The sequence below is a fragment of the Cibotium barometz genome, chromosome 31, assembly GCF_041138505.1.
Source record: "Cibotium barometz isolate CiBa-2024 chromosome 31, ASM4113850v1, whole genome shotgun sequence".
In the NCBI taxonomy this organism is placed as follows: Eukaryota; Viridiplantae; Streptophyta; class Polypodiopsida; order Cyatheales; family Cibotiaceae; genus Cibotium; species Cibotium barometz.
In genome coordinates, this window is record NC_141076.1 from 12,746,642 (window position 1) to 12,762,835 (window position 16,194).

Below are 16,194 nucleotides of genomic sequence, written 5' to 3' on the forward strand. Positions count from 1 at the left end.
AGAACATGGGTCACCATCAATTGTCCTTTTGGGCACATTTTGATAAGTTTCCCATCTAAAGATGCTCATGAATCTTTTAAAATTGAAAAAGTCAAGAGTCCTCTCACATGGATCTCATAGGGACCCTCTCTTTTCCACATGTCCACATCCTCCATATTCCACTTAGGATTTCTAGAAGGATTCCTCTTGATCCCACACTTCTCCACACTCCTCCACATTCCCTTCATGTGCTTGGCATATGGTCTCCATCTTATTTAAGTATCTTATTGAGTCCATGTAGACATTTGGCCTACCCTAAATACATGACTCATTTCTATCTTCCCAATACAATCCAATAATATTTCACTCTCAAACCACTCTATTCCCATACCAAGGTATTTATAATTCATACACATGGTATTTACAATGATTCACTCCACTCATACTCACATCTACAATCATTCTACTAATTATTCTAATTAGTATCAAGCCCATATTTGTTATTACATGAAATAAAGTAGTCATCATTAAATTATTGACAAGAGATTAGCCACCAAAAGCCGTATCCCGTCGATAGCTTCTCCATCACGCGTCTTGGTTCCCATGTTTCCATGGCTAGCTTCTCCATCACATTGTGGGCCTTGCAAGATTCTCCCACAAGTTTCCACCTTACTATTATTCTGAAAAAAATATCAATTTTTGTTGTCACACTAGTAAGGACCACACTAATTGTTTATGATGGATTTTATGCCGATGGTTAGCTCTGTGGTTTTTTCCTTGTAAATATGAATTGCTAGGTTTGTACAGAGCTTGTAGCTCACTAGGATGGAGTTCTCTAAGTTGTGAAGAAGAGAACGCATGGCAATCTATCATTGGAGATGAAAATTATGTAGATGGGTGTAGAACTGAGGCTTTCTCTATAAAAAAGAGGGGCTATTTATTTTCTTTTATTTAAATCCTTTTATTTTTAAGAGTCTCAAATCTCATCCAAGATGTTATCATGTGTGGATCTCATTCTCTCTCCCTGTTCCTCTTTTCCACTACCTTTACAAACCCTAGCACTTCATCTTTGCAAGGCTAAACCCTAGAACCAACTAGTCTTGCTATGTGTAAAGATTTTATCAAAGTTGAGAGAAGAAAAATCTTTATCGAGGTGTTTAATGTAATGATTTCAATGTAAGGTTACATTAATCTACATTGATATCCAGAATGCATGCCTAAGTTCAGCTCACAACTAATCAAATTGCATCTACTACTAAAATATACCAAAAGTAGCTACTCATCATGACAAGACTACTGCAAGTGCAAAGTTTAAAGGAAAAGGTTAAAACCAATAAAATTGCATCTATTACTAAAATATACCAAAAGAAGCTACTCATCATGATGGGGCTAGGTGCAAGTGTAAAGGTAAATGAGAAGGTAAAAACTTGTGACATGGGGGAGTTATATATTATAGCTTGCTTCTTATAGCTCCCTTATGATGTGTCTCCAACAGGATAAAGATTCATTGTGGGCAAGACATTATTGAATTCTTAGAATAATTTTGTACACAGTATTTAAATCTTTCTCTTACCTAAGAATGCTAGATCCCCTTTTTAAGATCATGTATACCTAGGGATGTTGAGAGGTAAGTAGATTATGTTGAAATAATATTGTTGCATTTAGGTTAGTGCACTTGTAAAACTTGTTGGTCATATGGGTGGTGTTGTTTGTACATCTTGAATGATGCCATAAAGTTGATATTTTTTAAGGAGGAAATCAAGATCAGCTATAAAATAAGTGTACCATGTCTTGTAAGCCAAATTAGCTACAAAATGACTTGTGTACAAGAATCAATGCTTTAGAGAATAAGCCATATTTTTACCTTGTCAAGGTTGAGATTCTAGTTCTTAAATAATAATGGATTGTAAGTAAGGACGGGTACACGTGAATTTTAAGGAGATCCTCTAAAGATTACTTTCTACATTGTGAGATCTCAAGCCCATCCTAAGCATGATATGTAGATAGAAGATAGATATGTATGAAGGTGTGTGATGGATCCCAAGTGGAAAAATATGTGTGGCAATCAAATGGATAATGAAGGTGCTCAAAATGAAAATAGAAAGTGTGTGGTGTAACGCAGAAGATGGGCGGCGTAAGGTTCGAGAAAGAAGCCGATGGCCTTGAAGAGGAAGAGTTGAGGCAATATGCACGTGTAGTTGGAGTGTAGTTGATAGAAGTGAGGCTAGAAAGACCACCAAAGAAGGTCTACAGTTGAGTGGGCTCTTGCAGAGACTATTAGTTGCAGGCTAGAGTTTCTTGCATATACTTTCCAACTTTTCGAAGAGAAACCAACGCAGTATGAGAGAATGGATTGGATCAGAGTGGGGTGAGAGCATAGAGCTGGAGAGTCTTGAAGGTGATGCATCCCCTTGGATCTTTGAGGAGCTAAGCCCCGTTAGAGACTTGAAGCAACTCGATTCTGTTCAGTTGTTGTTGTTTTGTGTCAGTGTGTGATGGTTTGTAAGGCTTGTCATGCGAGACAGTGGATCTTAAGATTTTGAAAATGAGATGTTGTGATTCACCTGAGGGGAAGCATTGTACTTTTATGTTTTCTTCTTATATGTGTATGCCCATGGCTCATGGTTGTTGAGATAGAGAAGTGTTTTCTTGTATACTTGGAGAAAACATACTGTTTATATATAAATAATCCTATTCTTTTGATGTTTCAGTTGTGGTGAAGATGTGGTTTTGATTTTGTTTATGAAAATGGAGCCCTTGAGTGTGTGAGTGTGATGACTGTGGAACTGGTTGTGTGTCAGAATCAATTGAGAAGGCATAGAGCCATCTCGGTGTCAGCTGAACATTAGAGATGTCAACTGATGGTGTAGATTACTTGCTTTGACATGTTTGAGATTGGGGAAAGTGTTTATGGGTCTCAACTGACAATTAGAGTAGTTAACAGACAAACAGTTAGATGGGATAGTGGGATAATCTTGAGTTTATCTAGAGTCAGCTAGGTGTAGATTGTGTCAGCAGAGTGGTTATAACACCAGATCCTCACTTGATTTGAATGTTCTAAGGGTTTAGAGTTGTCAATGGATGCAAAGAAGTGAGAATCTTCTTCAGCTGGGTCAAGTTAGTTGCTTTGGTTGGGTATAGTCATTTCGGAGGTAGCCATGGTTCAGTTCCAGTTAGTAAAGAGCCTGTTATGTGATATTTCTTTGAGTTGAGAGCTGCTTGATAACCTGTGAATGTTTCAGGACTTTTGGAGAAGTTTTTGTGTCAGATAAGGGTTTCGAGTGAGTCGGGTCTAAGGAAGAATACAATCTGCATTAGTCAGAGAGGGGTTAGAAGAGGGTCAGGAGGAGATCCAGGGAGTTCTTGGGGTTGAGTACATATGGTGAGTTGATGTTGGAAGACATCAGAGGATCTTGGAGGAAAAGATTCTAACTGGGGACAAGAGGAAGGATTTCGAAGGCAAAATTAGACTTTTATGTGTCCGTTGGAAGTGCATTTGGTCAGAAGGTTGTGACTTGTGTCAGGAGAGACTTTTAGGTACATGATCAGAGCTTTCGGAGAGAAGAGCTCACCTGGGAGGACAATTTGAAGAGGAAGGTGAGATAGAGGGAGGTTGGCAAGGTGTTGAAGTGTCCCATTGAGTCAGTTGTAGGGCTGGGGATAGTTGCCAAGTTGGTTGGTGCCCTCGGAGACGGGATTCTAGTGTCCCCCAGTTCTGATCCCATTACTTTTCTTTATTGTGTGCCCACTGGTGGTGTATAGAGGCCATCACCTAGAGACCACACATCGTTCTTGAGAAAATAGAGGTTTGATCATAAAAGCCAAGAAATTATTAGGTTGTTTTTTAAACAAGTCCATGTTTGAGGTGATCCAAATAACCTTTTTGCATGGCATGCACCTAAACCTTTGTTATATGTGCGAGGTACATAGATCAATTTATGGGCATCTAATATTTTTTGCCATTTCTTTAGTTAAAACATATATTTGTGTTTTTGGCTTCACACACACATGGAATATATTTTATGGGGATGTTGAAATTATTAGATTTCACAAGCCATGTTGTTGGATATTTTTTTGAGCCTTGAAAAGGATGGGGAACCTCATGTTATGACTACACTTGCATTCTATTTATTGTATTACACTACTTTATTTATTTATCCACTCAATGAATATTATAAAAATATAATCTTTTGGGTTTTATTTCAATTATTAATAAGTGGTTATTTGACTGTAGATTTCTAACTGTCACTTGGTTGGTCGAAAATGCTTATTTGGTATGTGTTGCTAACGCTCTCAATTGATTTGGTTGAGAATGGTGGTGTCTTGAGTCTCCATGTATAGGGAAAAGATCGAGGTGATGCAAGGGAATGTATACGTTGATATAGTCAGAGACAATGAAATGGAAGTAGGATTTGTCTTAACGATCCATCATCTCCCGTTGAGTGATGAATCACACCCTTGACATGTGGGGACACCTTGCCAAGGGTCAATCGGATCCTTAGTGTTGGTGGACATTGTACCAATTAAAAAAGATAATTATACATATATGTAAACATTTAATTCATGTTTACATATATTTAAACATTTGATTTATTATGATTGTGCACACTAAGGCATCCTATGTGCAAGGTTATCTGAGAGCTGGTGCATGTTTCCAACTGATTCTCGTGTCCCCTACGAAATAATGGCAACCACCAAGTAACTAAATAAAGCAATCATTGAAGAAGAAAAATATCCCCAAGAACCTATGAACATAGTTGAACAAGAATGTTCACTCAACATGATGTCCTAAGTCCCATGGCCTTGGAAAATTTATTTAGGAACCTTTGTAAGAGTATATGGAACATTTAACTTAGGCTGCATTATGAGAATGGTGTCACACATGGAGTCAATGGAGGTAGTGTACATGGTGGGTGAAGTGCAACTTTTAAGAGAAATAAAAGGGAGGAAAAGGATGCTTGCCTTAGAAGGAATCCTTGGAGTATTTCAGAGAGTGTTAAAGGTTTTAGCCCTGGAATGAAACCTTAAAGATCAAAGGCATATAAGGCCTTGCCTTATTCTTAAATCATCTCAGCTTCACACATACACGTGCATCCAAGGCCTTACCCCCATAGCTAACACAATATTTCTCTCTCCTACATGCTGACATTACATTTTCCATGTGAAATTAAATGTATTCCCCACACCAATATCCTCACATTGGAGAGAGGGTAAGAAGATTGTGAAAATTGATATCATCAAACAAATAGAAGTCGAAGGAACAAGACTTTGAAGATAGAGGAAGAAAACAAAGACTTGAAAGGGAACCTTGGGGGCCAAGAAGCATCCTAACACACACCTAGTGCTCAAGGATAACCTGATCGCATATAAAAATTAAGTGGAGGTACAACCTAAGATAAGTGCTCTTTTTCTTGGAATTTAAATTTACATTCAAAAAATTGAATTATTAAAATGAACCAATATACATTAATTCTTTTGCATATCTTTCATGAACATTATAACATCTTCATAGTGTTGTGAACTATGAAAATCATTAATCTTCTTAATTATTATGAATTGTTAATCTTCTCCATTATCTTGTAAATACGTCTTTATAGTGTTGTGAATTGTTAAAGTCATTAATATTCTTGATTATTATCAAGTATCCGGTAAATACATGATTGAACAACATTATCTATGTCATTTTATCATAATTATAATCAAGACATTAAGTAGTGTATCTAGGCAACGTCACCTAAGTGTGTGTGAGTGAAAAGTGAAGACTTAATTAATTCATTGTGTCATGTAATACACAGATGTTTTGGGGAGGGAAAAGCAAAACTAATATCACATATTTAGTGGAGTGTGATTTTTTGCAAGCTTCTACACCTGAGCTTTTTTCCAATTTTTGTGAGCTTTTTTTAAAGTTCTTAAGACCAGCATACTAAGTTTATCGCATCAAGATCAACACCATAACAACAATATATTTATCTATCACTCAAGATGTTTACACATGACCTACATTATTTGACAAGGGACACTATATTTGCCTATCTAATATAACTTATAATATTTAAGGGGATATAATATATATCAATCATACAATGAGGATAAAGATCCATTCCATGTCTCCAACATATTTTACTTCAATATATATGGGTGCTAGCTCATAGTATGATCAATATCTAATTCCTTTTTTTACATGTTCAACATATTTCACTTCAATATATATGGGTGCTAGCTCATAGTATGATCAATATCTAATTCCTTTTCTACGAGCCTTTTATCACAAGCTTTTTTGAGCATTGTGGAAATTTGGAACATTTATGCAATCATATACTCAATACATCAGTCCCAACCAATATTAAGAGTAAAAGGGGACTCAAGGGGATTAAATAAATGTACATTAGATTCAAAATGTTCTTTTGTATATAGAATTTGGCACTCTTAACTGTATAAATAAGCTCTGAAAGCCCAAAAATGGTAGAATCAACAATAAAGATGCCTCTATTCCGACCATTTTTCTTGGACTACTGCTAATGTTCAGGAAAGGGGGGTGCCACCATCCCATGGACCTTTAGCATTGGTGTTGATAATCTAGAGGCTAGTAACACCCACTTTCTTGAACATCCAAAGAAAGATGGTTGAAAAATAAGTGTGTTTACAGTCGATTCTACCATTTTTGGGCCTTCTAGGGCTCATTGTTTATGTTAAAAAATGCAAAATTCTACACCCAGAAAAGTTTCAAATCTAATGATGGAGTTTTGGGACTCCTTGAGCACTCCTTTTTAAAAGTGTGACTCTTCTTTCTTTTAAATGTTTATAGACATAGACATAGTACAATGGATCATTCGTGAGCCATGGAGATATCGTTCTAAGTGCATGTTGGCGTTAAAGAAAAGAACCATAGGACGTTGTTGATGCTAGAGTTTCTCTATACATTGGTATTGTAGAGTAGGCTACCCTATCTTGGTAGTGTGGATTAGGCTACCCCATATTTCTCCATATTTACCAGTAGTGTAGAGTAGGCTACCCCATATTGGTAGTGTAGATTACACTAGGTCCCATATTTCTCCATATTGGTAGTGTAGATTATGCTACCTTATTGGCAGTGTATATTAGCCTAACCCATATTTCTCCATGTGTAACTTGTGCTTTCCTAATCTACACTACCCCATATTGCTAGTGTAGATTAGGCTACCCCATATTTCTCCATGTGTAACTCATGTTCTTTCTAATGATTTATTCAAGGTATTTTGTTATAAAGCTTAGATGCAAAAAAAACACGCAAAAATGTAAAAAAATATCGCATATCCAAGATTGGAAAAAACAATTCCCCAATGATCTAGAGTTTAAAAAAAGCTCAGAAATTTTTAAAAATCTCGCACGAGGAAACTCACAAAAATAATAGTCTCCCTAATTGTATAATTGTGTTCTAAATTCAAACTCATGATTATTTGATTGCTATCATCATACACGTTATCCCCATCACCTTAAGAATGTAAAGTCTCTTACAATGCACATGTGGCTTTCCAAGAATTTGCCACTTTCTCCCTCGTCATGGGACTAAGGAGAGTGGTGCTTTTTGCAAGATTCCCTTTCTTGGCTACCTCGCCCTCTCTGTATAAATAAATGGATGGATCCACTAGTATATCAGATCCAGAAACCCTCATGTATAGTACTAGGGCATTAATGATAGCTTCACAATCCATCATGTTGTAATCCCCATGCCCTTAAAGATGTAAAGTGTCTTACAATGCACATCTGGCTTTCCAAAGCTTTGCCATTTTCTCCTTTAGAGTGGGACTAAGGAGAATGGTAGTTGCAACGGGATCAACCACCCTCTCTAAATGAATCAAGGGATGGATCCACTAGCTACCTCACCTACTTTGCAAGATCCCCTTGAAATGACCCTATCCACATGAGCCAAGAGATGGGTACACTAGTTTGTCAGAGCCATCAACCCTCATGTATAGTACTCTTAGAAAAAAGGGCATGATTGACAGATTCTTGGAGATTTTCACCTTCCCATGGCTATTATTTTTGGATATCTTGCAATTTCACTTAAACTCGTGGGTATCCACCTTTTTATTGCTATAGTTTTTTAAGATCTTACGATGGGTACTTGGCTATTGCATTCTTTATGAAGGCCCCTAAGAAGGCAACCTCAAAAGTTTTTAGGCCAGCTAAGGGGTTTTTAAAGATCCTTTTTAGGTTTGGCATGAGATCATACATGTGCTCAACCATGGAGCTTACCATGGACCAATATGAGGATTTCCACCACAATGGTGTGAGTTAAGAATGTGGTCATGGCCTTCGACACTATTAACGGTGATGGTTTTGGTATAGTTCTTCATTTATCACATGATGAGATACTACTTATATTAGTCCATTAGATAACTTATTGGAGCTTGGATGTTCATGCTTCTCACCTCTTTAATTAAGTATGGTATATTTTGAATGCATACTATGTGAGACCATTCCAACATTCCCATGTGGAAGATTTTATTATTTTTAGTGAAAATATCCTTTTCTTAGTCAAAAGAAAATGTATATATGAAATGCAAACTAAAAACATCTCTCCAAAAGGCAAATATATAAACATCTCTCCAAAAAGAAAATGGAGGGGGACTCCCTCTATGCATGGCCACTCTTGAAAATGGAGGGGGGATCCCTCTATGCATGTCTAGTCTTGAAAATAGAGAGGGCCTCCCTCTATGCTATGGCCACTCTTGAAAATGGAGGGGGCCTCCCTCTATGCTATGGCCACTCTTGAAAATGGAGGGGGGCTTCCTCTATGCATGGAAACTCTTGAAAATAGATAGGGCCTCCCTCTTTGCACGACCACTCTTGAAAACGGATGGGGCCTCCCTCTACGCATGGCCACTCTTGAAAATTGAGGGGGCTTCTCTCTATACATGGCCACTCTTGAAAATGGAGGGAAGGGGGGCTCCCTCTATGTATGCCTACCATTCCGAATGTCAGGGGTGGAAAAAGAAACATTGGAGGCTTGTAATTTCAATTCATCATCCCCACTTGGTGAAGAACAGGTGTGAAATCCATATGTTTGAGAAAGCTATGTGATGCTCTTGCAGCGTGCACCCCATTTTTTCTAAGAAACAATTCCTTCTTTCTTGTAGGGCATGGATGATGCTCAACTAAATGGAGAATTTTTTTTTTATGTTATCAATGGCCTCACTTTATCAATCCCACTATGTGTGTGGTGGGGTGGAAATGCTTTTAATGAGCTTCCACCTCCATCTCATTCCAATATCCATGGTTGAATTTCAACAAACTGAGATCAAAATAGCCAAGATTCAAGTGTTTATGAGATGCATGGTAAGCCCTATGCCATCCTCTTTATACAGTAGAGACACATGCATTTTGTGACCCAAAAAGAAATTGCCTCCCATGTAATGAAGAAAACATTGATTGGCTTAAATATTAATAGCCTAAGAACACTAAATATTCAATGACTTAAAGCAATACGAAAGGTAATATTTTTGGGTCTCCCATGAGGCACTAGATCGGTTACATTAGGCAATGGTGACTAGACAACACAAGGCTATAGTGCTAATAATTGAAGGGAAAGAGTAATTTAAGAGATACTTGTGGGTTAAACTGTAGGTTTTGTAAAAGAAGAGGTTGGCCCAAATGCTAAACAAAGAAAGGAAAATTCAGAGCCTTTATTGAATGGGAAGATCCCTCCAAAACCAACCAATTAGATCCTACTAGTGTTAGGCTAAAGAGCCACTCTCACCACACTAAATTATTTCTTGCCTCTATAGGGGATGGGTCGATGTTCAGGGTCATGGAATCAAACTAGCATATTTGTAGCATCTAAATGGGAGATGGTCATGGATTCCCACCATCAATACCCACACGATGTTGTCAACATTGGGCAATTATGAAAATCAATCTCTCTCTCTCTCTCTCTCTCTCTATATATATATATATATATCCAATTTGATCAAGTTTGAAAATTAAAATGAGTATAATTATTTATGATTTTTAAAAACAATTTGATTCGATTACCATTTCAAATGGATTTTGGTTCTTCTAGGTGTAGTTTAATCATGTTTCAACTTTTAATCATTATGATTTTAAATTATCAATTATATTTTTTAAATAAATAAACAACCCCCTAAGAGAATTTATCGACCCAAAAATGTGAAGACTTGCAACACTAAAATACATCCAAAAGTTTCACAAACAAATTCATCAATATTAAAGCTACATTTATACTAATTTTCACATGTTACTTACAATCTTGAATATATGTCCCTGCTGTCTGGAGTAGATCTTCAGACCATTTAAGCATTTCGATTGCATTGAGAAGTGGCGGATCCGTAGAGGTAGCAGCAGGAACAAGGATCAATTGCAAGGGACTTGGAAGGTCTGCTTGTTGATTAATCACCAGAGGGATTGAGGTAAGGTTTGGGGGTAAGATTTCCTCACTTGCAACCTTCTGACCAACTAATAAATAAAAGTTACGTTGAATAGGGGGTAAAACCTCTGCAAAGTGTAGTTCTATGTAAAAGCCACCAGTTCCTCCAAAATCATCGAAAATAAAAGTAAGGTTCCTTGAAGCGTTTGTCGTTATAGCTGTTGCCATGACCTTACTAGGAGGTTCCTCCGAATCATCTATGATGTTTATGCTTGAGCGTGTGGAAAGAATTGGAGTAGTTGTGTTTGCTATCCAAATTCGATCAAATGGATCATCTGGATACCTAATCAATAAACATTTGAAGTATTGTAAGAGGTAATTAAAAAAAAAGAGAAAATAGTGAAGGTAAAAAATCAATGTGTCGCATCTTTTTTTGAGAGCTTAAAGAGTAGCACTATCAAATTTAGAATGTGAAGGCTTTAGTACCCTTGCAAGGGGAGTTTATCCCTTAAAAGGGAAGGTAAGAAAAAGAGATCCACAGAATTGGGAAAGGAAAACATATACCGTTTTAATGTCTTAAAATCGTATGCCCTTTCAATGTCTTGATGAAGATATGGAGGTTTAGTATAAACCCTTTTAATGTCTTGAATTCGTATGCCTTTTCAATGTCTTGACTAAGAAATTGACGTTTAGTATACACCCTTTAAGTTTTTGTGCTAATCACTACTCGTATCAAACCGCTACGATGCTACGGTATGAGACAAATGTATGGTGGTGTAAATTTATAACACTTACAAAATACGTAATCTTTCTCTAGAAAAACATAACTTAGGCATAGTATAAGGCATTGATAGAGATAATTAGAGTATATTTTATTAAGCAAATATAAAAAGGTAGGCTACATTATTCCACACCCACATAAGTACAAGAGCCTAGATGGATATTAAAATTGTTAAGAGTGAGATGATAAGGTAAGGGAGTAATCACACTATGATGAAAAAATGATTTGTGTCCAATGGGTCGCATAGTGTATCTGTATTGACCTAGAGATGTGGGGTAACCATGACTAGGTTTGATACAGGTCCGAATGAACATTTGCATACCATCGTACTTGATGTGTAAACGTAGTCCATAAAGTAGTATCAATTGCAAAACTATGCCTATAAAAACCTTTTAACATCGGTATTATTGAGACTAGAAAAAATTTGGCCATATTGCATCCATTAGTTTTTTAGATTTGGCCATATTAGTGACTAGCCACCCTTGGGCCCATAACATTAATATTTTCAATATTGAAGCCTTAGAAATTGGGTATGAAAATTATGAAAAACATTATGTATAAAGATTAAAACATAAGGTTAAATAAATAGTTTTTTTAAATGAGTCAAACCATTTTATATCCTCAAAGATTGCATTTTTAAAGGTTAATTCTCAAATTTTCCTAGTTACTTGACATTAAACTTGAAAGTTTTCTAAGAAATGGGTATGATAAAAATGTGAATCGTTAGCCTTCAATAATTTGAAGTGAAAATTATTGAGATAACGAGTTTAATTACACGACATTAAAACCTTAATGTTAAACCTCAATGTTGTGTAAGCAGTAATGGTTGGTGAGATTATGCTTAGGATGCCACTGGATTACAAGTTGTATCATAGCCATATTGGTTTTATGGCATAGTTATAGTGCTAGCTCATATAGTCAGGTTTGCACTAGAACACCTTATTGATTTTGGTAGCAGAGTAACTTCCCTTTGTTATGTAAAAATGAGTAAGGAAGAATAATAATATTCATGTAGGCGTTTGAATGAATGTGAAAGCACTCGTGTTGGTGAAAGTGTGCATGAAGAAGATTGCTTGGAAGGAGCTCAGTCTCACTCTCTCCCTCACTTTCTTTTAATGGTATTAGAGCACCTTGATACACATAAAGGATCTTAAGAGATAAGAAAAGGGCATGATACATAGGTAAGAGTAATTTTTTCTCTTTTCCTTTGATTCACAAGAAAAGTTTTATAGGTCACTACTAGTGAGGGACAACGTCATGAGATATAGGTCGCTGCTAGTGAGGGACAATGGCATGAGATACAATAAGAGGGGGCACTTCCATAATTTATAAAGCATCTTTGGTGAAGCAATTGGTGAAATAAAATCACACTGTGTACTATTAGTAGGACCAAAAGGGCCTTACTCGTATTTCTAGAGCAAGCTAGAGTAGTTTTGGACCCCTTTTTTGGCCTTGTAAGGTATTTGTAGACACTCTTTTGAAGTATCAAGAGTGACGGTTTTTAGATGTGTAGCATTTGTTTTTGTGCATTTTTTGTAGAAACTATTATTCATAGTGGTTGTTTTTTAATGCCTACAGAGGTTGTGGTATTTGCACATATATAAAAGATGTATATTTATGTTTAATTCACAAAAAGTGTTTGCATACTAGGTTTGTAGTACCACTAGTAATTGGGTTTCTATTTGCTAGACATATTATTCACATAAAGTCATTCCATAATAGGTTTGTAGCATCACTAATAATTATGTTTCTATATGCTAGACATATTATTAGAGATTACAAGATTACTCTGAGTCCAAAAGTTACTATAAGTTTTGTTTGCGATAAAAAATATCAAATTTGGTGTTGGAAAGAGTTATTGTAGGTACGGTCTTTCTCATATTATGAGTAAGAAGCTTCACAAGAATAACACAAAGCGTGTAAGTTCAAGATGACAAACTTCCTCATGGGAAAAGGATATAGGGAGTTTATTATAAGTGAGGAGAAGGAGCCTAATCTTCTTAAAGTAAAATATCACTCCTCGACTAGTACATGCCTTTAAGGCATGGCATGGCTTACCTTCGTAAAGGTGTATAGCACACGTACCAAAGATATATAACACAAGTAACAAGGCTATGAAGGTGTAGTTAAATCAACACGTGTAAAGGAATAAGAATAGAATCAATTATTACTCATCAAAGATTTAAAGGCTTATAGATGCCCACTCTTTTCGGAGGATTAGTTGATGACGATTTGGTGTCGGCCAATTTAGACTTGGAAAAGTTTGTGACTAGTTATATGTGTGATTTCTAAGAGAACCCTACTATATACACGCACATACTAGATAGTATTATCTATATGACTATCACCAAGGTAGATTTGATTAGATTGGTGAGTAAATCTATTCAAGCCTAAAGGAAATCACATTTACATATATGTGCATAAATTTCGCATAAAATTATGGACTTTTCTATAAGGCTAGTATTGGTACACGGGTACAAAGATGCAAACTCGGTTGGTAGTGTCTCAGATATACAAAATCAACTAGAAGAAATTAGAGGCATTATGTTGTCTTTTAGTACTACTATTTGCTAAAGCATCAATAAGCAACTAGTTTTCTCGATAAAGAAGCCATCAAGGTTTATCGAGTGTAGGGGTTAAGTACGAGGGTACTGGTAAACCAACTTCATGTGATGTAGCGCCTTTGCAAAAGTTTCTTGCAAATATGTATGAGCCCATGGATAGGGCAGTCTTCATTTATTGGGACAACCTAAGCAATATACTCTTGGCCCACTAGGATAAACCATTGAGGTACATTAACATTTTGTGTGAAAGAAGATTCTAGGATATAACATGCCACTATTTTGCTAGAGCATCGATAAAAAGCAAATAGGGGTACTCGATAAAGCAACTGGTGATGGTTTTTATCTAGTGTAGGGGTTGACTACCAACTTCAGGTGAGGTAGCTTGTTTGCAAAAGTTTCTTGCAAATATGTATGAGCCCATGGATAGGGCAGTCTTCATTTATTGGGACAACCTAAGCAATATACTCTTGGCCCACTAGGATAAACCATTGAGGTACATTAACATTTTGTGTGAAAGAAGATTCTAGGATATAACATGCCACTATTTTGCTAGAGCATCGATAAAAAGCAAATAGGGGTACTCGATAAAGCAACTGGTGATGGTTTTTATCTAGTGTAGGGGTTGACTACCAACTTCAGGTGAGGTAGCTTGTTTGCAAAAGTTACTTGTAAATATGAGTGAGGCCATAGATAGGGCATTTTTCATTTATTGGGACAACCTGAGAAATATACTACTGTCCTAGTAACCAAATATGTACTTGAGGGGTTCACTATAAATAAACCCTCTGTATCACGTGCGTTCAAGGCCTACTTTAAAAATCCCTTATCTATGAATTTTTCATGAATAAAACCAATCACTCTCTCAATCACATTCACCCATTCCTAAATCCACAAAAATACCTTCAACCGGATTCACAGTCACCTTCCCTACTCTCTCCCTTCTCAATTCATCTCGCAAAGACTCGATTAGTGCTTCTTGTTCTCGGAGCCGTTCCTCTAAGTTAGCCATCTTCAAGGATGCAGCCTACTCTGATACCACTTGTAACAAGACCGCTTGAAACACAATACAGAATGAGAAAAGGTATTGCTCGCCTCACTTCAATATGGAGAAGAAGATGGAGTTTTACGGCTTCAAGCAATTTGAAGAAGACAAGCATAATCTATCTAGACAAATACAAAGAAAAATTTTTACAGCTTCACAAATACGCACCTGACGTGACCGGCGATGCATTAAAGAGCAAGTTTATTGAAGGGCTACGTGACACATTACGTGTTCAAGTCAAGGGATCTGGATGTGTGGATTTTCTTGATGCTGTCGCTAGAGCAGAGAACTATGAGAAGATGGAGAAGTTCAATGAAAAGAAAGCAAACTATGGAGCTTATGGCTCTAGGATCATATTGACATGCCATCATCTTCAGGGATCCACACCCTTTAATCAAAGACCAAGACAGAATCAGAATTTTTCTAATGACAACAACTGTGCACCAAATCCGAGGAGTTTTTTACAAAATCAGAATTCTGGTATTAACAATGGTAAGAAGAGACAACCCGTGCATTGGCAACATGATCCCGAATTCTTGGAGAGGGCAAAGTGGTTGGGATTATGCTTTTGATGCAGGGAGCAACCTACGAGTGTCCAAACAAAGCTATGGACAAGCCACTACAAGCAAAGATGAATGAGGTTTTGGAGACCACAATCGAGGATGCAAGCGACGAAGGTAAGTGTTCTGATTTTCTTATGAAGTGTAAGACTTCTTCTTCTCTTGAACATTTGAGGGTTTCTGTTATCAAAATTCCGAGAAAGATTGGGACTCAAAAGATACATTTTTTGATAGACTCGGGTAGTACTCATTGTTTTATCTCTTCCAAAATGTCTGAAAATTTGAAACTCAAAGTTCATCAAGATATAAAACACACGGTTGAGTTGGCTAATGGGAGAATACATTACACAAGTGGGTACGTTGAAAATCTTTCTTTTACGTTGGCTGAAACTGAACACAAAGGAAACTTTTATGTTATAGACATGGGTGAGCGAGATGTAATCATTGGCATGGATTGGCTAGTGGGTAATCATGCGTTGATTGATTGTGAAGATAGAACTCTTACATTCAAACACAAAAACAACACTCAACACAAAATCAAGGGGCTTGAAAAAGGTAACAAGGGAGTTCTTATTTCTGCAACAATAAAGCTCTTGAGGGGTATAAAACAAGGCTGTGAGACTTTTCTAATATTTGCAAATGAGTTGAAAGAGGAGGAGAAACCCGAAAATCCTTTATATGTGGACAAACTTTTGGAGGAGTATAAAGATGTTTTTCCTGATGATTTGCCGGGATTACCTCCTCCTAGGTCTGTAGATCATGCAATTGAGTTATACCCAAGATCTAAACCCTATTCTAGAGCTCCCTATAGGTTCAACATTGAGGAGTTAAAAGAACTCAAATTGCAATTGGATGACCTCATTAAGAAGGGCTTCATTAGGCCTAGTGTCTCTCCTTGGGGA

The 16,194-nt window shown here is 36.7% G+C and overlaps 1 protein-coding gene across 5 annotated transcripts in view; it reads right to left on the bottom strand.

Annotated features, from left to right (window-relative positions):
* Nucleotides 1–16,194, bottom strand: part of LOC147620527 (putative LRR receptor-like serine/threonine-protein kinase At1g05700) — a 185,852-nt gene that overhangs the window by 118,668 nt on the left and 50,990 nt on the right. For all 5 annotated transcript variants that reach the window (XM_086824756.1, XM_086824758.1, XM_086824757.1 and 2 more), the window contains exon 3: nt 10,225–10,688. In XM_086824756.1, coding sequence (XP_086680882.1) covers nt 10,225–10,688 — 464 coding nt within the window. The remainder of the gene's footprint in view (nt 1–10,224; nt 10,689–16,194) is intronic.